Source organism: Bufo gargarizans, chromosome 5, assembly GCF_014858855.1.
Source record: "Bufo gargarizans isolate SCDJY-AF-19 chromosome 5, ASM1485885v1, whole genome shotgun sequence".
Classification (NCBI taxonomy): Eukaryota; Metazoa; Chordata; class Amphibia; order Anura; family Bufonidae; genus Bufo; species Bufo gargarizans.
Window position 1 is genome coordinate 267867132 of NC_058084.1, and position 25782 is coordinate 267892913.

Genomic DNA, 25782 nt, shown 5'->3' on the forward strand with positions numbered 1-25782 from the left:
ACACATCCCCACAATGCATCATGGTTTCCTCCTCTCTGCCTGGCGACACCCGAGGAGCAATCCAATTATGTCTCAGGACAAAGGGAAAACACCAATACACATGTGGGAACAACAGGACAGGAATCACCACCCAAATACACAATGGCACACCCCCACAGCAAACACAGACATTTAACATATCCCCAGATAGCTCAAGTCTGAGTGCATATCATTAGGTGAATGGCACTCAGAATACACGAATACAATAATATTAGCTATCTGGGTGCCCTCACATAACATACAATTTAACTGAACGCATAATAACATAAAACACAATTCCAAAGACAGATGTAAGCTGTGCGGCCGGCCTGTTTTCTTTAAAGTTAGTATGGGCCATAATCCTGAGGCAAGAGGCTAGCAACCAGCCCCCTCCAAAACACCGTGGCGAGGTTGGTTTCGTCACAGTAAGTTTTACACAATGATTTCTTTTTTGAAGCAGAAAAAATCATGTTTTAGTATTTCCATAGTCTGAGAGCCATAATTTTTTCAGTTTTTGGGGCGATTACCTTGGGTAGGGTATGATTTTTATGGGATGAGATGACAGGTTTTATTGGTACTATTTTAGGGTGCGTGTGACTTTTATATTGCTTGCTTTTACACTTTTTGTGATGTAAGGTGACAAAAAATGGCTTCCTTTAGCACAATTTTTATTTTAAATTTTTTACAGGTGTTACGGGTTAAGTCATGTGATATTTTTATAGAGCCGGTCGATACGGACGCGGCGATACCTAATATGTATACCTTTTTTTTCCCTTTATTTTTTACCAATTTTTTTAACTTTATTTTGGGAAAATTAATTTTTTTTTATTTTTACTTGAAACTTAATTTTTGGGGGGGAAAACATTTTTTTTCAACTTTTTTTTTCAACTTTTTTTCACTTTACTTTTTGTCCCACTTTGGGACTTGAACTTTTGGGGGTCTAATCCTTTACCATGCATTCCAATACTTCTGTATTGGAATGCATTGGCTGTATGAGTAATACTGTGTGTATTACTCATACAGCTTCTGGCCTGTGAGATCAAGGGGGCTGAACCTCACAGGCTCATCACCGGAAGGCAGCGCGATGTCCCCCCTGCAGCCGCATGGGGACCCGATGGCACACCCGATCACCGCCGCAAGCACAGGTGAAAGTCGCAAACCGCAGGTCTGAATTGACGTGCGGTTTGTGCCGATCGCCGACACGGGGGGTCACGGGACCCCCGCACATTTAGCCTAGGTGCCTGCTCAATGATTTGAGCAGGCATCGGGTTCCGATCACCGCCCGCCGGGCGGCGGTGTTTGGAAGAACACATGACGTACCGGTACGTCATGGGTCCTAAAGGACTCGGGAAACATGCCGTACCGGTACGTCCTAAGTCCTTAAGGGGTTAATTGGCATTGAGCCATTCAAGGGTTAACTATTTTTCTAGCTGTATAAAATGTACTTTTTACTTTCACTTTATGCCGATTACTAAAAGGTCATAAAAACTTATTTAAGCCACATTCTTATTAGTAAGATAAGAAAAGCTATTTATAATGTCAAAAGTCAGAGATAAGGAGCTGTCAGCTGGGCTGCCTGACAGAACAGAGTAAAAATTCAGATCCTGCTACTAGAGAACCTCAAGGCTGTACAAAGAGAGTGGTTAGATTTTTTTAACAAGGACCAATTGAAAAGTTATTTTTTAGCTTAAAATCAGTACAATGCAATAATAAAAAAAAAATGCCCCAAAGGTGTACATAACGTTTAACCCCTTCCTGACCAGCACTGTACATGTACTGCACCGGTCGGGACTTAAAAGTTGGCGCCCACTCTCGAGCGTGGTGGGACCATGCATTGGAGTGCATGAGAATAGCAATATGCTGATTGCTTGTTATAGTTCCCCTATGGGAACTGTAAAAGAGTGAAAAAAAAAATATAAAAATTCAAATCACCACCCCCTTTCCCCAAAATAAAAAAAATAAACATCATGGGCATTGCCACGTGCAAAAATGCCATAAAATGTAAAAGCATTTATCCCAAATGGTAAAACAGAAGAAAACGGTCAAAATGGCCCATTCACTGTTTTTTGGTCGCTTCACCTCCAACAAAAAATTAAGTAAGTGAGCAAAAAGTCATGCACACCCCAAAATTGTATCATTGATAAGTACAGATCACCCTACAAAAAATTAGCCCTCACACACAGTTCCGTACACATAACTACAATATAGTAAAAAATGCATATATATTTCAGCTTTTTTTTTATTAAACGCAAGAAAAACTATACATATTTGATATCAGCGTAATCGTACTGACCTGGAGAATCAAAGTAAGAGGTTAGTTTTATGCTGTAAAAACAAAACCCATAAAACTGTTGTGGTATTGCGTTTTTTGTATTTATTTTTTATTTCACACCATTTGGAATTGTTTTCCAGCTCTACATTGTATGCAATATTAAATGGTGGTATTAGAAACTGCTACTTGTCCCACATAAAACAAGCCCTCATATGGCTATGCGAACGGAAAAATAAAAAAGTTATGATCCCAGAAAGGCAGGGAATAAATATCAAAAAGGAAAAAAAGAACTCACTGGGACTGAAAGGGTTAAAGCATACCTGAATAAAAAAAAACAACTTTTGTATAGAGGCTGTACTTCTGTGCAGGAATAAGTCTTTTTTTTGTGCTTCCCTATCCCATTTTTAGCCTAATTATCCCCTTCTTCAGCTTCACAGCTAGATGCATTTCTCTCGGAAGCAGGGGAATCTGTCAGCACTGTACTGCTATAACATCCTTTTTCCTTACTTTCCACTATGTTTGTTTTCGGCTTCGGAGCTCACAGAAAAGATAAGGATGGGGAGATCACACTTACAGAAAGCCAGGAGGCTCCTGTGATCTTCAGAAGCAGTGTTGAAGCAGTTCATTTATCAGGCTCAGGATCTCAGCTAGCTCTGACATGCCCCCACTTCCTCTCTGCCGTCTTCTGTGTTTCTGTCACTAGGGATCTATCCTAACAACAGGCAATGGACTGCAAATTAGGGGGAAGTGAGAACGATGGAGGCCATGACTTTACAGCCTTTTTTCAGGTGGTTGCAGGCAGATTTTTTGAATGAAGTTGTTTAGACATTTGCTATTTACACCATTCTCTATTAACCCCTTCCCGAACAGCTGGACGTGACTTGCCACCTTATGTACGGCACCAGTGGCTCAGCTGTCCCTGACAGCCGAGCCCCTGCTGTATATGCCCGCATCCGTGAATACACAGTGTCAGCACATTAACCCCTTCCATGCCGTGGTCAACACTGACCGCAGCATGTACTGGGTTTGCGGAAGAAACCTCATAGACTTCATGTGGTGACATTGGGGTTTGCCTCCTATGAAAGCCTATGAGATACCAGACTCTGCAGGAAACAAAAGAGTAGAGTGCTACGCTTTTGTATTCTTTTTTCCCCCCCAAAGTATGTCAAACGAATGGGAAAAGCGTGATGTGAACCCGCCCTAAATGACATGTTTCTGCAGGTCGGCACAAATATAGTGATACCAAATGTTTAAATTTTTACGGTCTACTAAATTGACACAATAAATTTACTATTTAAAAAAATAATGCTTTGTATTGAAATTTTCGGAGAATCATAATTTTTTTGATTTTTCTATTTTTGACAGAGCAGTGTGCAGGCTTACTTTGCAGATTGAGTATCCATGTTCCTTGGTACTATTTTGGAGTGCCTACAACTTTTTGCCAAACTTTATTTAGTTTTTATGGGAGGCAGGATAACTAAAAACAGCAATTCTGCAATTTTTTTGTTTTGTTTTATAGCATTCATTGTTTTGCAAAATAACAGTAACTTTATTCAGCTGGTCTGCATGATTACAGCAATAACAATTTTATGTACGGTAGTTTTTTTTTATCGTTTTCCTACTACACACTAAAAACACATTTTAAATAAAAATCATGTTTTTGTGTGATGGAGCTGTGTAAGAGCTTTTTTTTCTACATTTCCATTGGTACCATTTTGAGGTGCATACAACTTTTTGTTTGCATTCAATTATGTTTTTTGGGAGGGGAGGTGACCAAATAATAGCAGTTCCAGCATCTTTTTATGTTTTTTTTTTTAATGTTCGTTCATCCTATAGGGTAGATAAAGTATTTTTTTTTATAGTTCACGCAGTGATACCAATTGTGTATAGGGATTTATATTTTTTTTCAATAATGTCATGATTAGGGAAAGAATGTTTTTTTTTTCTTGAAATATATATATATATTTTTTTATATTTGTAATCTTTTTTTTTTTTCACTTTTTATGTTAGTCCCACTAGGGCAGTGTTTCCCAACCTGCGGTACCCCCAGGGTGAGGGGGTACATAGGACTGGCTTAGCATCCAGCAATATTTGTTTACTGATTGCTATGGCCACTCCACATTAAACTGCGTTATCGTCCTCAGGACAGCCATACAGTTTAAGGGCTTGTTCACACAAGCGTGCCATATTTCGCAAATTGCGGAGCCGCAAAACACAGATGCCGCTTTTTGCAGGGCCACGGAACGGAGCAATGGATGTGGACAGCACACGGAGTGCTGTCCGCATCTTTTGCGGCCCCGTTGAAGTGAATGCGGCTTGGATGTGTAACCAAACCACGGACGCGTGAATGAGCCATAATACTGTCCCAAGTCATTGGAGAGAAAAAAGGTTTCTGATCAGGCGCAAAATCATAGGCTCCAATACGTCTCTTATAGGTGAATCTTTTATTACATAAAAAGTAAAGATGTGTAGAACAACGCGTTTCGGGGCTCAAATTGTCCCCTTCACAGGTTAACAGTAGTAAAGACGTATTGGAGCCTGTGATTTTGCGCCTGATCAGAAACCTTTTTTTCTACAAGCATCCTTTGGGGGATTGGGCATCCGATCCCAAAGATACCTCTTCTGCGGCTGCATTCACGGATCCGGAAGGTCTTTCTATACCTACATACCTACAATAGAGTTGTGTCTATTATTGCACAACCTAAAAAGGTGAGCACCTCTACTTGCTAAACAATTAAGTTTGTACTGAACATACTACCCTATTGTGCGCCCCCCACACCTTTTCTTTTGTCTCTACGTTCCCCTCCTGACTGAGGGGAACTCTAGACTCGCTTGTGGTTACCAAGACAAGTCATTGGAGACCATGTCTTCCTGGACTGGTGTTCATTCTCACAGACCTATAGGCTTGAAGCATATCAGAGCACAACTGAGCTGCAAGGCAAGCAGCTCAGGACACAGGCCAAAGGAGCCCTGTGTCCTGCACCGTATCGCAGACAGTGGCATGGAATGGAAGTGAAATGAGTATATGATTTAGTTATTTTTAATTGAGAAAACATACTGTTGGGCCACTGTTATTATTAATAAGAGACACTATAGTGGGGGTGGGCTTTACTAGTTTTGGGGGCACCACTGGGGAACTATGGGGGCATTTTAATAGTGTGGCACACTATAGGTTCTTTATTACTACTAGGTGCCCTATGGTGGTTTATAATACTTCTGGGGCCATTGTAGGGGGTCATTATTACAAGGAGACACTATTGTGGGTTTTACAACTTTTGGGGGGACTATAGGGGGCATTAGTGATACTGGGGGCACAATATGGGCATTTTGCTACTGGGACAACCATGGGGACTTCATTACTACTGGAGGGCACAGTGGTATCCTTTGTTACTTCTGTTGCACTATGGGAAGGCATAAGAGTTACTGGCGAGGGAGGGAGCCAGTATGCAGAGGGTGCCTTGCATGCATGAACCTGCTAAAAAGTCCCTATAAACAAGGTTTCAGGGTTACCTTCATATTTGGCATGCAGTGTCTAAATGATACCATCATACATAGTGGTGGACATAAGCAGAAGGGGGCCCCAGGGCAGGAAGAGTATGTTGGCTTCTTGCACTCCAGCAGTTGAATTGTCAATTGATGGGTGCACCACAGAGCAACTCAGTTTTGTTTCACTAACAAATGGTTTACCAGTATGCCAATTTCTTTGGTAAATACACTGAACAAAAATATAAATGCAACCCTTCGGTTTTGCTCCCATTTTTGCATGAGCTGAACTCAAAGATCTGAAACATTTTCTACATACACAAAAGACCCATTACTCTCAAATATTGTTCACAAATCTGTCTAAATCTGTGTTAGTGAGCACTTCTCCGAGATAATCCATCTCACCTCACAGGTGTGGCATATCAAGGTGCTGATTAGACAGGTGTGCCTTAGAATTCCCACAATAAAGGTCCACTCTGAAATGTGCACAGTTTTGCCTTACTGGGGGGCAGAAAACCAGTCAGTATCTGGTGTGGCCACCATTTGCCTCACGCTGTGCAACACATCTCCGTCGCATAGAGTTGATCAGGTTGTTGATTGTGGCCTGTGGAATGTTGTTCCACTCCTCTTCAATAGCTGTGCAAAGTTGCTAAATATTGGCAGGAACTGTAACACGTTGTCATATACACTGATCCAGAGCATCCCAAACATGTTCAATGGGTGACATGTCAGATGAGCATGCTGGCCATGCTAGAACTGGAATGTTTTCAGCTTCCAGGAATTGTGTACAGATCCTTGCAATATGGGGCTGTGCATTATCATGCTGCAACATGAGCTGATGGTCGTGGATGAATGGCACAACAATGGGTCTCAGGATCTCGTCACTGTATCTCTGTGCATTCAAAATGCCATCAATAAAATGCACCTGTGTTCATTGTCCATAACATACGCCTGCCCATACCATAACCCCACCGCCGCCATGGGCCACTCGATCCACAACATTGACGTCAGCAAACTGCTCACCCACACGGCGCCACACACGCTGTCTCTGCCATCTGCCCTGAACAGTGAAAACCGGGACTCATCCATGAACAGAACACCTCTCCAATGTGCCCAACACAATCGAATGTGAGAATTAGCCCACTCAAGTCGGATATGATGATGAACTGCAGTCAGGTCCAAACCCCGATGAGGACGACGAGCATGCAGACGAGCTTCCCCGAGACGGTTTCTGACAGTTTGTGCAGAAATTCTTTGGTTATACAAACTGATTGTTGCTGCAGCTGTCCGGGTGGCTGGTCTCAGACGATCATGGAGGTGAACATGCTGGATGTGGATGTCCTGGGCTGGTGTGGTTACACGTGGTCTGAGGTTGGATATACTGCCAAATTCTCTGAAACGCCTTTGGAGACGGCTTATGGTAGAGAAATGAACATTCATTGCACGGCCAACAGCTCTGGTAGACATTCCTGCAGTCAGCATGCCAATTGCACACTCCCTCAAACGTTGCGACATCTGTGGCATTGTGCTGTGTGATCAAACTGCACATTTAAGAGTGGCCTTTTATTGTGGGAAGTCTAAGGCACACCTGTGCAATATTCATGCTGTCTAATCAGCACCTTGATATGCCACACCTGCGAGGTGGGATGGATTATCTCGGAGAAATGCTCACTAACACAGATTTAGGCTACTTTCACACTAGCGTTCGTCGGTCCGCTCGTGAGCTCCGTTTGAAGGGGCTCACGAGCGGACCCGAACGCAGCCGTCCAGCCCTGATGCAGTCTGAATGGAGCGGATCCGCTCAGACTGCATCAGTCTGGCGGCGTTCAGCCTCCGCTCCGCTCGCCTCCGCACGGACAGGCGGACAGCTGAACGCTGCTTGCAGAGTTCGGGTGTCCGCCTGGCCGTGCGGAGGCGTGCGGATCCGTCCAGACTTACAATGTAAGTCAATGGGGACGGATCAGTTTGAAGATGCCACAATATGGCTCAATCTTCAGGCGGATCCGTCCCCCATTGACTTTACATTGAAAGTCTGGACGGATCCGTACGAGGCTATTTTCACACTTAGCTGTTATATGCTAAAATAATGCAGACGGATCCGTTCTGAACGGAGCCTCCGTCTGCATTATTATGATCGGATCCGTTCAGAACGGATCCGATCGAACGCTAGTGTGAAAGTAGCCTTAGACAGATTTTTGAACAATATTTGAGAGTAATGGGTCTTTTGTGTATGTAGAAAATGTTTCAGATCTTTGAGTTCAGCTCATGCAAAATGGGAGCAAAACCAAAAGTGTTGCGTTTATATTTTTGTTCAGTGTAGAAAGAACAAAGGAGTGCGCTCAGGGAGTACCGCTGTTTGGAGGGAACAGGTGCCACAGACTGGGTGCTCACCTGGACTGGTTGTGCTATAGGCACAACACTTTAAAGGGCATTAAGTATTCACCGTGGCTGCTGCTTACACTATCACGGTCCAGTAGCTGGCAGAGTAATGCATCCAAATATAGAGGAAGAGGGAGCGCTGTCCATATTGGCCAAAGAAGGAGAAGGGTAAGTATATACGTTTATTTAGTTCTTTATTGGTCAGTGAGCATTTCTGGGCCATACCAGCTCCTTCCTCATATTATACCCAAGTTGTCAAGGAAAGAATTATAAGATTATTTATCATGGTTGTCCTTTTATCCTATATAGTCTCTGTGCATCGGCATAGGCTGCACATATAGTATGTTCTTGGCCGTCTTAACCGCCTCCGGACCGCCTAACGCAGATGTGCGGTCCGGAGGCGGCAGCCCTGCGCAGAGTCACGCATATACGCGTCATCTCGCGAGATGCAAGATGACGCGCTTTGCCGGCCCGCGCATGCGCAGTTCGGGCCGGCATTTCGTCAAGGGGGGTCGCGTCATCAGCTTGCCAGCCAATGATCGTGGCTGGCAAGCTGATGATTTAAAAAAAAAACAATCAGAAGCCACATAGCAGATCATATTAGTAAATATGATCTGTTATATGGCTGCCCTGCTCCTCTGCTGGTCCTTTTCGTCGGTTGGATCCAGCAGAGGAGCAGGCTTCACAGTGAGTACACCAAACACCACACACTAGCCCCAGATCACCCCCCTGCACCCCAATTAACCCTTTGATCACCCCTTTGATCACCCCTGTCAATCACTAGTCAGAATTCAAACCTGTAGAAAGCAGTGGCTCTCTGACCCAAAGTTCGGACGAGGAGGCTGAGGTCCCTGATAGCACCAGGCGTACCCGGCCCCGTGTCGCTAGACCACAGGTTGCGCAGGATCCGCTTCAAGAGCAGCAGAGTGGGGCTGGCGCTGTCGGATTACGTAGTGAGGCATACACCAGCAGCCCAGCCCTTCCTGGACCTAGTACCAGCACTGCCGTACAACCTGGTGAAGTGGCGAGCACCAGAAGGGCAGTTGAAGCTGGTACAGTGGCACGAGCAGTAGTGACCCAGTCGTAGCCACCGCAAAGACGGGCCCGTAGAGCCCCTAGAATCCCAGAGGTGCTGGCAAACCCTGATTGGCAGTCCCCAACTTCTGCCGCACCTGTAGTTCCCCCTTTAACCGCCCAGTCTAGAGTTCGGGTTGAGACAGCTCAGATCGGTTCGGCCCTGGGATTTTTTGAGCTGTTCTTGACTGCGGAGCTCTTAGACATAGTCGTGGCCGAAACAAACAGGTATGCCACACAATTTATAACCGCCAACCCGGGAAGCTATTATGCCCAGCCTTTCCGGTGGAAACCAGTCCAAGTTTCCGAAATTAAAACTTTTCTGGGCCTTCTCCTCAACATGGGTCTAACTAAAAAGCATGAATTGCGGTCATATTGGTCCACGAACCCAATTCATCACATGCCCATGTTCTCTGCTGCTATGTCCAGGGCACGTTTTGAGGCCATCCTGCGTTTCCTGCACTTTAGCGACAACACCGCCTCCCGTCCCAGAGGCCACCCAGCTTTTGACCGGCTCCACAAAATTCGGCCCCTCATAGACCATTTCAACCTGAAATTTGCAGATTTGTATACCCCTGAGCAAAACATCTGCGTAGACGAGTCCCTAATACATTTTACCGGGCGCCTTGGCTTCAAACAATACATCCCAAGCAAGCGCGCTCGGTATGGGGTCAAATTGTATAAGCTCTGTGAAAGGGCCACAGGCTATACCCACAAATTTCGGATCTATGAGGGAAAAGATCAGACCCTGGAGCCGGTCGGTTGCCCTGACTACCTGGGGAGCAGTGGGAAGACAGTCTGGGACTTGGTGTCACCCTTATTCGGCAAGGGCTACCATCTTTATGTGGACAATTTCTACACAAGTGTGGCCCTCTTTAGGCATTTGTTTCTAGAACAGATTGGCGCCTGTGGCACCGCGCGAACTAGTCGTGCGGGCTTCCCCCAACGGCTCGTTACCACCCGTCTTGCAAGGGGGCAGAGGGCTGCATTGTGTAACGAAGAACTGCTCGCGGTGAAATTGAGAGACAAGCGTGATGTTTACATGCTCTCCTCCATTCACGCAGACACGACAATACAAATTGAGCGAGCAACCCGTGTCATTGAAAAGCCCCTCTCAGTCCACGACTATAACCTTCACATGGGAGGGGTGGATTTCTATGACCAGATGTTGTCTCCGTATTTAGTTTCCCGCAGAACCAGACGCTGGTATAAGAAGGTGTCTGTATATTTAATTCAATTGGCTCTGTATAATAGTTTTGTTCTCTACAGTAAGGCTGGGAGAACTGGATCCTTCCTCAAATTTCAGGAAGAGATCATCGAGAACCTCCTGTACCCAGGAGGTTCCGTGGCCCCATCCACCAGTGTAGTTAGCCGTCTACACGAGCGACATTTCCCCAATGTCGTTCCTGGTACCTCAACCCAACCGTCACCCCGAAAAAGATGTTGTGTCTGTAGCAGGAGTGGAATAAGGCGTGACACCCGCTATTTCTGTCCTGACTGTTCTGACCACCCTGCCCTATGCTTTGGAGAGTGTTTCCGGAAGTACCACACACAGGTACACCTAGCATAGGGATCACATCTCACCAGGACAGGCACACTGGGCTATTAGGGCCCATTCACTCACAGCTGCTGCAAACGTCTCCTTTCACCTGGGACAAAGTGCATAACGCACTTCGCCACATCTATGCGCTTTGCACATTGACCCATGGGGAAGGAGAGGTTTGTTCTATAAAGGTAAAAAAAAAAAAAAACACCAGTAAGCAAAAAGGTTAATGTTTAGTTCAAAAAGTTAAAGTTTATATGTTCTGTTCCAAAGTTAATAAAATTATTGCGTTGCGGCCTGGTTTTCTCATTTTTTTATTTTTATTTTTTATTTTTTTTACCTTCCAAGTGGACCAACCGATCGACTAGCTGCAGCACTGATGTGCATTCTGACAGAAGCATTGCGCTGCTGTCAGACTACACGCAAGTCGGTGTATGCGGCGCTGCAAGACGAGATTTCTACTCTGCAGTAAAAGATACGTTTGCCAAGCCATACGAGCTGAGGAGGAGGCGGCGTTCCTATGCTTTGGCAAACACTTTGTATATAAAAAAATATATATAAATCCCGACAATGATTTATTCATCCACATCGATTGATGTGAATGGAGAAATCTGGTTTGCTAGGGCATACGAGCTAAGTGGGTATGGATGTTGGGCGGAGCTCCTATGTCCTGGCAGACGCCTTTCCCCTCCTTTTTTTTTTTGGGCAGAGATTTTTTCATCCACATTGATCGATGCGAATGAAGAAATCTGTGCCGTTCATTTTTTTCTTTCAGCCCAGAGGCTGAACGGAAAAAAAAATCTCATTACCTGTATGCTCAATATAAGGAGAATAGCAGAAACTCCTAATGCTGCCCATACATTAATGATTGCGGAGACCCTCAAATGCCAGGGCAGTACAAACACCCCACAAATGACCCCATTTTGGAAAGAAGACACCCCAAGGTATTCGCTGAGGGGCATATTGAGTCCATGAAAGATTTACATTTTTGTCCTAAGTTAGCGGAAAGTGAGACTTTGTGAGAAAAAAATAAATCAATTTCCGCTAACTTATGCCAAAAAAAAAAAAATTCTATGAACTCGCCAGGCCCTTCATTGAATACCTTGGGGTGTCTTCTTTCCAAAGTGGGGTCACATGTGGGGTATTTATACTGCCCTGGCTTTTTAGGGGCCCTAAAGCGTGAGAAGAAGTCTGGGATCCAAATGTCTAAAAATGCCCTCCTAAAAGGAATTTGGGCACCTTTGCGCATCTAGGCTGCAAAAAAGTGTCACACATGTGGTATCGCCGTACTCAGGAGAAGCTGGGGAATGTGTTTTGGGGTGTCATTTTACATATACCCATGCTGGGTGAGATAAATATAATGCCAACTTTGTATAAAAAAATGGGAAAAGTTGTCTTTTGCCAAGATATTTCTCTCACCCAGCATGGGTATATGTAAAATGACACCCCAAAACACATTCCCCAACTTCTCCTGAGTACGGCGATACCAGATGTGTGACACTTTATTGCAGCCTAGGTGGGCAAAGGGGCACACATTCCAAAGAGCACCTTTTGGATTTCGCAGGCCATTTTTTACACATTTTGATTGCAAAGTACTTCTCACACATATGGGCCCCTAAATTGCCAGGGCAGTATAACTACGCCACAAGTGACCCCATTTTGGAAAGAAGACACCCCAAGGTATTCCGTGAGGGGCATGGCGAGTTCCTAGAATTTTTTATTTTTTGTCGCAAGTTAGTGGAATATGAGACTTTGTAAGAAAGAAAAAAAAAAAAAATCATCATTTTCCGCTAACTTGTGACAAAAAATAAAAAGTTCTATGAACTCACTATGCCCAGCAGCGAATACCTTAGGGTGTCTACTTTCCGAAATGGGGTCATTTGTGGGGGTTTTCTACTGTTTGGGCATTGTAGAACCTCAGGAAACATGACAGGTGCTCAGAAAGTCAGAGCTGCTTCAAAAAGCGGAAATTCACATTTTTGTACCATAGTTTGTAAACGCTATAACTTTTACCCAAACCATTTTTTTTGCCCAAACATTTTTTTTTATCAAAGACATGTAGAACAATAAATTTAGCGAAAAATGTATATATGGATGTGGTTTTTTTTGCAAAATTTTACAGCTGAAAGTGAAAAATGTCATTTTTTTGCAAAAAAATTGTTACATTTTGATTAATAACAAAAGTAAAAATGTCACCAGCAATGAAATACCACCAAATGAAAGCTCTATTAGTGAGAAGAAAAGGAGGTAAAATTCATTTGGGTGGTAAGTTGCATGACCGAGCGATAAACGGTGAAAGTAGTGTAGTGCAGAAGTGTAAAAAGTGGCCTGGTCATTAAGGGGGTTTCAGCTAGCAGGGTTGAAGTGGTTAAATACCAGCTTTAAAATAATAATCCTGTACAGGTATTTACTAGACAACCTCGCTTTCACTCAGTCAATCAGGATACAGATATTGATGACCTATCCTCCGTATTGGTCATCAATATTAGAACAGTAGAGATCCAATACCAGTATTCCCACCGATCATCTGTTTCGAGCAGCCACAATGTCAGTACACTTTAGAGTAAGCAATCTTACCAATAACTCAACTTCAGTTCCTCACTTTCATACGCTATTACCCACTTACTCTCTTACTCACTAGTCCTCTCAGATGGTATCGCTGTTGAATCAAATCCTCCCAGTTATTCCTCATCATCTTCTGAACTTGGGCCCAATATCCGAAGTTCACATTATGCATACATATACCAGTGACTCTAGGTATCATGACAACTATTTAAAGACAGCTGAAAAAGTTAATAAAAAATATAAATATTACATAAAGGAAATAACCCATGTATTAGTGCCATATAAAATCTCCATATACCCCACAAACAAAGGACATTTATAAACCAAGAAAAAAACCTCTAGAATAAAGGTAAACCTGGAGCCCCATATCAGAACTTAGAATGGGGCCACACTAGTCCATGACTACTTATAGCAATGAGTAAACACACACTGCAATAGCACTCTGCCAACATTAAATATATGGATCATACATAGTAGATTTAATTCATTTGTGCCCACCCGCCACAATTAGGAGATCTCTTTTAGATGGGACCCTACGGTATAATGACTCTCCTTGTTCATGTGGCCTCATATAAATTCAGGGAATAGGATCCAGCTATATTGCTCTAATTAAAAATAGCTGGTGGAAAGATGGACACCATAGTCATACACCCAACAAGGAAATGTCCTGGTGGGCTGATACCCAGGGAGCTGCCTGAGCCCTCCGCATTGCTACTGAGTAGTTACATAATGATCTGATGCTCTCAACAATAATTAGCACTGGGAGCTTCAGGTACTTGTGTACATAGCCCGCAGTTGCAGGTGCCCTCTTGAATTCAACTGTATCGCTGTCCTACATGGCTCCCTGCCATGCTGTTCACCCTTATAGGCCAAATACCTATTTGAGGAAGGGTACAAATGGCGCAGGAACACAGGTGTCTCAGACCGCAGGCTGGAAAAGAGCTGAGGCCTGCACCAGAGACAGCGACTTGGAATGGGACTGAAGTATTTTATTTTCTTTCCTTGGCCACTTTGGTCTAATACTACTGGAGCACTACAGTTGTCATTACTAGCAGAAGTCCAGGCAGCATGCTGAAGGTAGGGCTGGCTTGGTGCTGTGGCTCGCATCTCACCTCCTAAGCCCCCTGCTCCATATCTTAATTAGAGACAGTTGGAGGTGGAGAATAGAATGTGGCAACTATTGGTGCCCACCATAGAGGGACATATTTTGTGCTGCACTGTGGTGTTGCAGACTCTAACTACTTTTAGTTCCTTGTCTTCTGTCAATTTCGATCTGTCTACAACATGGGGGCCATGTTTCGTTTTTTCCAAAGCCACTTTAAGTTCCCAGTTTTCCCCTGGCAGCAACACCTCCACATGTGCAAAAACAAAGCGTACTTTTACACATGAATTTTGCTCTTGTGTTTCTTTGGCAGCACGATGGCTCAGTGGTTAGCACTGATGCCTTGCAGTGATATGCTCCTAGGTTCCAATCTGACCAAGGACAACATCTGCATGTAGTTTGTATGTTCTTCCCGTGTTTCCGTGGGTTTCCTCCAGGTTCTCTGGTTTTCTCTCACACTCCAGTTATAAGGAATTTAGATTGTGAGCTCTTTTTGAGACAGCAAGTGACGATAATGGCTGTAAAATGCTGCAGTGATATAAGAGTAAGTTAAACAAAATGAATGAATACAATCTGTTTTTATTTCAGGGCACCTGCTTTTTTGTGGTGTGTTTTCTAAATAACTGTGCGACCTGCATTTTTTTTCTCGGTCTTCTTTTCAAAAATGCAGCATGATAGCTCTGGTATTTTCCAGGCCTTTTTACATCTCTTTAACTATAGAGAAACACCCCAGACAATACCCTCCATCCTGCCAGAACAAAACACTGGTGTGTGCACTATGTTACATATTTCCCATAGGCCTCTAGGTGACATCTAGTGCTGGCATTTTTACTGCAAAAAATAAAAACACACCAAAGAATGTAGGTGCAAAAAACGCCTGAAAATGGTAATAAAATAAAACTACGTGTGAAAGCACCCTTAGTCAGCACATCCTATAAAATTATACAAACACACAATGTGACAGAACTCTGCAAACACTGAATATATGAATTATAAGTTCTACCATCTTTACTAAATAAATGAATTTGAACAAATATTTTTTGATCAAAATCATTTTTCACCTCATGAAGGATGAGCACAAGTGGTTTTGATCATCATATATTTGCTCAAATTCATTCATATAGTAAATACCTCCTAACATTTGAAAAAAATAGTGGGACATTTTTTTCATACTAGGCCACGCCTGTAACATAACTATACACACTCAGTCCCACTCATTCCCCTTAATGAGCCCACATTGTTCCCTCATTGTGCCAGCACACAGTAGTAATGCCCACATGTGCCCCCTTCACAGTAGTTATGCCAAATATGTGCCCCCACAGTAGTTATGGCCAGATATGTGCCCCCTCACAGTAGTTATGGCCAGATATGTGCCCCCTTACAGTAGCTATGCCAGATATGTGCCCACTCACAGTAGTTATGCTAGATATGTGCCCCCTCACAATAGCTATGCCAGATATGTAAATACTCAACTGGTTCCTCTGATGATCGCAGCTTAGCGCTCCCCAGCAGCAGGCAGGATACTGTCACACATCGCGCTACTGTGTAGGAGGAGCACAGGCTGATTCCACCCCTCCTCCAACACAGATCAGGGGAGCGGGTCTCTGCTTCACCATTACAATCAGATGTCTCTGCATCCTATAGGCACAGAGACAGCGGGACATAACTGAAATCTGGGACTGCCCCTTCGGATCTGGGACGGTTGGGAGGTATGGGAATATAGCATTAGTAAAACTTACACTCCATATATTCAGTGTCAGCAGAATGCTGTTGCACTGTGTGCTTGCTTTTGCATTTGTATTTTCAGTTATGATGACCTGTCCCTGCTCATTTATTTCATTTTATAAGGTGTGCAGAATAACTTTGTTTTTTGTATTTACAGCAGTGAGTCCACTCCTCAAAGTCTGTGTTTACTTTGGTCTCCATTTTGTGGCATGTGCCTTTCCCTAATGCACAGCTAGAATGGTACATTACACGGATAATATACACAGTAATGGCATAGTACAGAGATAATGCACACAGTGATGTCACAGTGCAGTCATAATACACACAGTGATGTCACAGGTGGTGTAGGGTTCTTCCCTTTACTGTATGTTATCCTTTTATATGACGCTACTACTACTCTGTGACCAGCAGTTATTGTACCGCTGTCCAGCCTTTGCTGTGTCACAGTACATTGTATGTTTGTATGGTTTGACTTTTTTCTTTTTTCTTATCGTCAAAAAACATAATTCATCACTGTGTAACTCATCATTGTGTGTATTATCCGTTTATTGTAATACACAGTGATCATGTGCACAGTGATGGGATAATAAAGATGTAATACTAACTGTGATCTCACAGTCCAGGGATAATGTTGTCTGATGAAATTCTCTACCATTTGAATGTGTTACACAACTACCTTCACATTTGCAAAACAAACTGAAACTGAATCCAAGCTTCTGTCCAAGATCATTGTCTGCCAAACAGTTTTCAGTTTATATGCGTGTTTCCTTACTTTTGAGACACCTTGTACATTCACTATCAATCCTTGGGTAGGTGATCAAACCCCAGGAACACCCATTTAGCAGCAGAATTAAAGGACTGTAGTGAGTTTACAGTAAAGGGGCTGTCCGACACGTTAATACTGATGGCCTATCCTCAGGATAGTTCATCAATTTCTGATTCTGGGGGCCTGACTCCCGGCACTTCCTCTGATCAGCTGTGGTGTTTCGGGGAGCACTGCGGCTAGTTCCTAGGCCAGCAACATCACATGGTCTAAGCTCAACTGAATCCCATTTATGTGAAAGGACCTGAGCTGCAATACAAAGCACAGCCGCGATACAATGTACAGTGCTGTACCATGGTAAGCTGTGAGGAGACCGCAACCCTCAATGGAGTGTCCGGCTTCTTCAAATAGCTGATCGGCAGGGGTGCCAGGAGTCTGACCTCCACCAATCAGATGTTGAGGACCTATCCTAAGGACAGGCCATACTATCAAAGTGGCTGACAACCCCTTTCAGTGTATTAGGCTAAACTGCACTACCTGAAACAGTTGCACATATGCATAAGTCACTGTGCCTGGACCACAACCAACTGCTGTTTTGAAAATGGATTGTCCAATATTAAATAGGCCATCAATATCAGACAGTGGTGGTCTTACGTTGAGCACCTCCAACGATCATCTGCATCCTCTTCAGTGTTTACTTCGGTTGGTACACCAGAATGCCGTATACTTAGTGGTGGCTGTTCTGTGTGCAGTGTTGTTCAAGTAAATGGAAAATCGCTGCAATACACGGAACAGGCACGGCTAGTGTAGGATGATAGTATACATACTATATAGACTACACTTAGCCTATATACACTAAATGGATTACATTTACCCTATACATACGCTATATAGACTAAACTTACTCTATATACGCACTATATAGATTACATTTACCCTATACATACACTATATAGACTATACTTACTCTATACACACACTATATAGATTACATTTACCCTATACATACACTATATAGACTACACTTACCCTATATACACTAAATGGATTACATTTACCCTATACATACGCTATATAGACTAAACTTACTCTATATACGCACTATATAGATTACATTTACCCTATACATACACTATATAGACTATACTTACTCTATACACACAATATATAGATTACATTTACCCTTTACATACACTATATAGACTACACTTACCCTATATACACTATATAGATTACATTTACCCTATACATACACTATATAGACTATACTTACTCTATACACACACTATATAGATTACATTTACCCTATATATACACTATATAGACTACACTTACCCTATATACACTAAATGGATTAAATTTGCCCTATACATACACTATATAGACTACACTTACCCTATATACACTAAATGAATTACATTTACCCTTTACATACACTATATAGACTACACTTACCCTATATACACTAAACGGATTACATTTACCCTATACATACACTATATAGACTATACTTACCCTATATACACTAAATGGATTACATTTGCCCGTTACATACACTATATAGAATATTCTTACTCTATATACACACACTATATAGATTACATTTACCCTATACATACACTATATAGACTATACTTACTCTATATACACACTATATAGATTACATTTACCCTATACATACACTATATAGACTACACTTACCCTATATACACTAAATGGATTACATTTACCCTAAACATACACTATATAGACTATACTTACTCTATATACACACACTATATCGATTACATTTACCCTAAACATACACTATATAGACTATACTTACTCTATATACACACACTATATAGATTACATTTACCCTATACAGACTACACTTACTCTATGTACACACTATATGCAACACAGGCATTTTATGATCCATTGAATGGTGTGTAGGATCCCTTTCTGGTTTCATAAATAAAAATTATTGGTGTTCCTTATGAGAAATAAGTCTTTAGCGCAGGTAGTTAGAAAATATTGGTTGGACACCGAACCTCATTGAACCTGTTATAATTGTGCATTTTTACCATGTTTGTCAGGCATGATAAATCGTACTGGGGAGAAGAAGATTTTGAAGAATCTCCTGTCCTCATCATAGAAAATGATTTACAGCTTCCATCATCTACTTCTGTCATATGTAAGGATTTGGTTTATCTGCCTTTATTTTTTTCTACATCTTCATTTCCTCTTACTTTAGGATACCATTGGGCCTCTGAAGACACTTACTAGCTTTCCATAGACTCAAATTACAATATTTTCAATTTACAATGGTTGTCCTGGAACCAGTTAGTATTGTAACGTAACTGACCACTTGCACAGAAGTCTTCTCGGCTGATTGTCGTTTTTTATAATGTCTCTAGCAAATTGTATTACTTTTATAGGATTTTGCTGTTATCCTTACTTTTTGGGGTCTGGAATGTATGATCACCTTTCATAACAGCAATAATACACAAGTGGAAACAGTGGAGAGTAGTATGGCATCTTCTCCATCAGTTTCACATTGGCATGATTCTCGACTCCTTAATCCTCTACTTGAAAGGTAGTCTGTTGCAATACATACTAAAATTTCACGGAAGTAAAAAAAAAAAAAAAAAACACCGATCCACATTAAATACAATATTTTATTGACAAGAGTTTATATTACAATGAAGCAAATCTTTTCAACATATTGCCGTCCCATTGCAGAATATAGATTCGGCTTTTCTGACACTAACCACTAGGTGGTGAAATATTTTGCTTCATATTAAAACTTTCCATAGAAAAATATAGCACTCACATTTACCTATTTACAAGCACTTTAACAATGTTAATATGGCAATCAAGTAAAGAAAACGTTTGTAGAGCAAGTGCTACTGACATCTTATGCATCTTCATAACAAGGCAGTTTATAAATACTGTACTCTTTCTAGTAGCTATGTCATCTCTTCATTTAACATACAGCAATCAGGGGATGTTTACTGGTGACAGATAGTAATACAAAATGGTAAAAGTGGCATTATACCATTCATAACACACTATGGACCTTTATCGCCCAATGTAACTGATCAATTAAAATATACACACAGCATTGCACATTAACATTCCCTTTCATCCAATACCTGGAATAAAAAAAAGAATTTACAAGATTCACACACAAAAACAGACAAAAAACACAAAGTTGCATCATTAATGGATCCTGGGGACGCTGCCTGCAGCTCTCCAATACTCTTCTTGGGGAAACCAGGAGGACACATGGGGTATCGGGGTAAAGGCACATCACTCTGCATTCAGAGCAGGGTCTTAAAATCTAAGGCAATGGTCACTGAGAAGCAATATACTTTGGGATCATGCTGTCTTTTCTAATAGTTTAGGCACTACATCCTCCTGACTGCCATGAAAGCCTGGATATGTGATGACAAATGTTAAGTTACATATTACTGAAGCACCTTTCAATTAGAGGCGAGGACCAAGCTATGGTCAGAGGAGATATGTGTGAGGCACCATCTTCACCTAGAGCTTCCCTGGCTTCCATGGCTACTTTCTGATCGCGTGGTGCTGTATCTCTTCTTCACTATCATACTGATGTATGCCTTCATCAGCTTTGCAATATCAACCACCTTTATCAGAGGCAGAAAAGAGAATGAAATGGTTAGGTTATTTCCCAATATATGGTACATGCTATATATTATATACATATAGATTGTAAGCTCTTGCGAGCAGGGCCCTGACTCCTAGTGTTTCAGTTGCATATTAGCCAGTTACTTTTGTTTTGTACATGAACCCTATGAATTTGTAAAGCGCTGCAGAATATAGTGGCGCTATATCAATACATTTTATTATTTTATTATTATTATTATTATTATTATATACATATATTCTTATATGAACGGTTGTTAAATGGTATTAGTCACAAAAATATTGTACTATGAAGTGTGCTGAGCAATATTGTATATTCAATTCTCTGTTATTCATCTAATACCCGATTCACTTCCTTTGTAATCGAGGAAGCAGCGGGGAAGCTGCACATTTTAGTCCTATCAGCAGAATACACCAAATTGCCAAGGACACTAAAGATCCCTTTACACTGCTAGACGGAGCATCAGCCTGCTTGTCAGTGAATGAGACTGCTGTATTTACATGCTGTGATCTCCTCCACAGTATGGGAAGGAGTGATCACTAATGCCATCGCTCGCCCCCATACAGAATCATTGTTTGCCAGCAGCAGAGGCTGTTTAGACACCACAATCTGCTGCCGACAAACGATTATTTAGGTGTCCACACAGAGTGTTTTGCTCGTTCTTTGGGTAATTGGCAGCACCTTTATATCAGAAGATAATTGCTACAAATAATGCTTGCTAGTGATTATCTGGTCGGTGCTCGGCCACTGTAAAGGAGCCTTAAGTAACGGCCAGATGCACAGTCTGTATCCCTTATGATACTGTTGCCTTGCGCTATTCTATGCTCGTTGCCTTTCAGACTTGGACATAATCTGTTCATAACATGGGAGCACAGTTAAAGATGCTTTGCCCTGCTTGGGATGCTTTTGGTAAAATCTGGTCCATATTGACACCCCGCAGTCATCGTTATATAAACCTGAACAGGACACTGCAGGCCCACCCATAACACGCGGCCTGGGGTAACTCAGGCTGGGACAGAGTAAACATTTAAAAGGAAGTATATTGAACATCTCCATCAGAACAGGTTAAATGATGAAGTTAAAGAGAAATACATTCATGAAGAGTACATTTTGGGTTGTGTTTCTTCATTTATTTTACTTTATAAAAATGACATTTATAGCATTGTTATGTCACTTTGTGTTACCTATGAGGTTGTAAAGGGCTGCGGGTAAAGACACTGCATTATTTTAACTCAGACAGAAGAAATGCTACGCCCCTAATGATATATAAAATGATGGCAATAGCACTGAGAATTGCAGCAAGACATTTAACATTCTGCACATTGTTCACCAGCTTCTTTAATGGGGTTTTCCCATTAGCAATATTTATCCCCTATTTTGTGAATGAGAAACCCATTATGATCACTGGAATAGCCACAAATCACATAAGACATTACTGATAAAACACTTATCACCTATCCTATGCATAGGTTATAAGTTGTCATTCTGGGATAACCCCTGTAATCAAGTATGCTGACAAAGTGACAGTCTGTAATCTGTTGCTACAGAGCAGCTGACAACATTTTAAATGCCATACAGCAAATTTTATTGAGACTGAACGTACATATAAAGAAAGATATGATAATAGTGGCTATATCGAATGTGGCTTTTAGTATACAGGGTTTACTTACCGCACTAGTTTCGAACAGAAGCTCCCGCTCATCCACAACTATCTTGTAAGTGTTGGCTAATGGAGCACCAAAAGAAAGGATATGTTCATAGTGAAATACTTCCAAAGGTCTTCCTTCTCCTCTTTTGTACACCGAAACAGATTCAACACTCACACCTAACCACAGTTCTTGAGGAAATCCACCTTCTTTGCACTGTAGACCAAGCAAACACCCAAAAGTTGTTAGAACTGAGTAAGAATCTGTATATATGATGGTAAAGAAACACTTATTACAAGTTATTTGATGTGAACTTATCATGTCATGTCTATCTAGCATACCACCAAAAAGTACTAAACATCTAATCTGAAACTGCGATAAATACAGTTTTCTTACCTCAACATCAAACAGCGTTGATCCATAACCAGGCCATTCTTTTATCAGGCCCATGTATTTGGTTATGCATTGCTCTGGAGTCATTCCCTGTAGTTTCTTCCATTTATCAATAATATTGGTCCTGGTTGACATCACCTCTTCTTTAACCCACATATCCAACATTTGGTCATCTTCTGCCTTCTGTTTACTCACAGAGCCACTTCTGAAGCTTCTTCTTAAGGTACCTTCCAAGAAACTAGACCTCTTTCTTTCACATCGTTCTGTTGGTGTGGACACTTTGGTGGACTGAGAAATTCGTGACTTTAGTCTCTGAATAGGGTAAAACTGTTCCATCTCTGGTACAGCTGTGTGTGGGCTGTGGTCTCCTTGGGAATACTGCAATCTTAAAGCTGCTAGAACCTGTAGAGTTTCTTCAGGTGCTGGATAGTGGCTCCTAATAACTGCTTCATGTGCCTGAGAAAAAGTATAACGTTATGTATAATTAGATATTTGTGCTGTGCGTTACGTGCAGTTTTGTTCTAAAGTTTTCCCTACTGTAAATAAAAGTAAAAACGTGGGAGGCAAGGTGTTTTTTTTTTACACATTACTCTTACCTGTTCGAACATAAATGCGTATTCAACACTGTCCCTTGGTACGTGTTCAGTGTCTAAGAAGCAATACAGCTTAAAGTAGAACTTCCATTGTCTGTCTCCTGTTTCCGCACTTGCTCTAAGCCTTTGAAAGACAAAACACTGTATAAGATTTTCTACTTAATCCCTGACAAATTCCTGTAGAGATTAATATGTACATGATCTAATAGCTCAAATGACAGCTATATAAAAACATCAATGCTTTTTACTTTAAAAAGTTTAAAGGAGAAGTTAAAGTGGTTGTCCAGTGGGATTACATGTTTAATATATGGCCTATAGTTCACCAATCCCCTTTCATCTGCTGTTTTGACGATTGCCCCTGCTTTCCACAGAAAAATGCCAGGAGATGCCTGATCAGCTAGTAACTGACCAATTAATGGCTGAGGCAGGTCACCGCTGATGCCATTGATTAGCTAAGCAGGCATCTCCACCCATTTCCTTTGATTCAAGACAGAATCAGGATGTTGATGGTTGATGTTACTTGTCCCACCCCAGGAGTCTAGGGCAAAGTCTACATTGTTTCTTCTAGTAACCAGAGAAGCCATTTGTAGCAGCATGGGCCATAATATATCATGATTATTCCTTATAACTTAATGACTTGGATTCAACTGGTTCAACTGTTTAGTAACAAAAGGTGGTGAAGGAGATACTGTATGTGGTTTTTATATAATATGTCTAAGTATTATATTAAATTGTCACATATGGACTGTGGGAAAAATAAGAGTCTAATGGGAAACACATCTGCATGCAATAAAATTATTAGAGCTACTTTTTGATTTTACGATTCACAATCAGTAGTTAATGGCGAGCATGTGAAACCTACTTTTCAAATTTAGCCAGTACATCTGCCACAACAGCTCTGCTTTCAATGGCTTTTTCTGTAACCCCATCGTACTCGAAGAGGGCAAACATATTTCTGCTATCTTCCATGGCCAGGCCTCGGATCAACTTCTCTACAACCTACAAAGAGAAAATTGGTGTAATCATGAATGATATGTAAAGGACCCTTTGCATGTCCCAATGTAGCAAGCGATTGTTGGGAAGGAGGCAATTACATGTAGCGATCTCCACCACAGTATGGGAAGGAGCGATCACTAATGCCATCGTTCGTCCCCATACAGAATCATTGTTTGTAAGCAGCTGAGTGCTGATGATCTGCTGCCAGCAAATTTGGATTTTGGTGACAGCACCAATGATCTATTACCTGATGAACGATAGTCATTAATTGGGTAATCAGCAACGCAGGCAGATTATCGCCAACAAGCAGCCATATGAACGCTCGTTAGCGATAATCTGCCTGAAAATCAGGCTGTGTAAAGGGTCCTTCAGTTTTTCGTGTGTAGACATTTCAAGGTATGGTAGTATTAAACATCACCCGCTAAAAACATTGGGTAACCATATCACATGTAGTTGTGCCCAGTCTGTAGAACAAGAGCTGCTCATTGCATCGGCTCACCATTCTGGCTACCAGAGGGAGACACAGAATTGGTATATGGACATGGTTGTCCAGGTGGAAATTCCCTTTTAAGACATCTTTCTCACTAGCATTTTTGCTAGAGTTCAGCACAAACGCTTCCATTACTGATAATACAGCCATCTGCATCCGTTATGAACGGATCCGGTTGTATTATCTTTAACATAGCCAAGACGGATCCGTCATTAACTCCATTGAAAGTCAATGGGTGTCGGATCCGTTTTCTATTGTGGCAAATTGTGTCAGAGAAAACAGATCCGTCCCCATTGACTTGTTATGTGGGTCATGCCAGATCCGTCTTGCTCCGCATTCCAGGATGGAAAGCAAACTACAACATGTTGAGGTTTGCTCTCCAGTCTGGGAACGCATCTAAACGGAACGGAATGCATTTTGGAGCATTCCATACCTGTTCAGTTCAGTTTTGTCCCCATTGACAATGAATGGGGACAAAACTGAACAGTTTTTTTCCGGTATTTAGACCCTATGAAGGATCTCAATACCGGAAAACTAAAACTCTAGTGTGAAAGTAGTGTAAGAAGGAAATAAAGTTATCAATCATGTAACCAAATTATTACTTTAATTTCTCAAAGGGCCTATGAAAAATTAAATTCAGTCGGTCATTGTGGAAGATTTGTTCAATTTTGATTTCTACTAGTTTTTGTAAACCTTCCCCACCCTGTATTAGACCACCCATGTTAAGGTCTCACCTCGCCAGCTGTGGTATGGGAAGTGATAGTGATCTTGCAAGCTCCTCCACCATGGCAGTATACTGTGGTTGTAATTTCCTGCCTCTTCATTAAAGCTTCAATTTCATCTCGAGATGGCACAAACTCCCTGCATTTGGTTCTTTTCAATGATTCATAGATAAATAGAGCGTACTTTTCCATCTCTGAACCCTGAAACTGTTCTCGTATTCTAGGAAGGTAAAATTAAAAAATACATACAAAGCATTAGCTGGTTTACTCGCAAGATAAATCTTATGAAAAGTAATAAAACATTGAAATAGATGCAGATGAACTAAGCCAAAGTCCTGGCTGAAAATATTGCCTTTACGATGC

At 41.7% G+C, this 25782-nt stretch overlaps 1 protein-coding gene across 1 annotated transcript in view; it reads right to left on the reverse strand.

The window, feature by feature from the left end:
• Positions 1–19566: 19566 nt before the first annotated feature.
• Positions 19567–25782, reverse strand: part of MYO10 (myosin X) — a 230000-nt gene continuing 223784 nt past the window's right edge. Inside the window, exons 36-41 of the mRNA XM_044295842.1 lie at positions 25432–25639; positions 24074–24210; positions 23215–23335; positions 22622–23074; positions 22250–22441; positions 19567–20559 (exon numbers count right to left, since the gene is read on the reverse strand). Of these exons, the coding sequence (XP_044151777.1) occupies positions 20449–20559; positions 22250–22441; positions 22622–23074; positions 23215–23335; positions 24074–24210; positions 25432–25639 (1222 nt within the window). The 3' untranslated portion in view covers positions 19567–20448. The remainder of the gene's footprint in view (positions 20560–22249; positions 22442–22621; positions 23075–23214; positions 23336–24073; positions 24211–25431; positions 25640–25782) is intronic.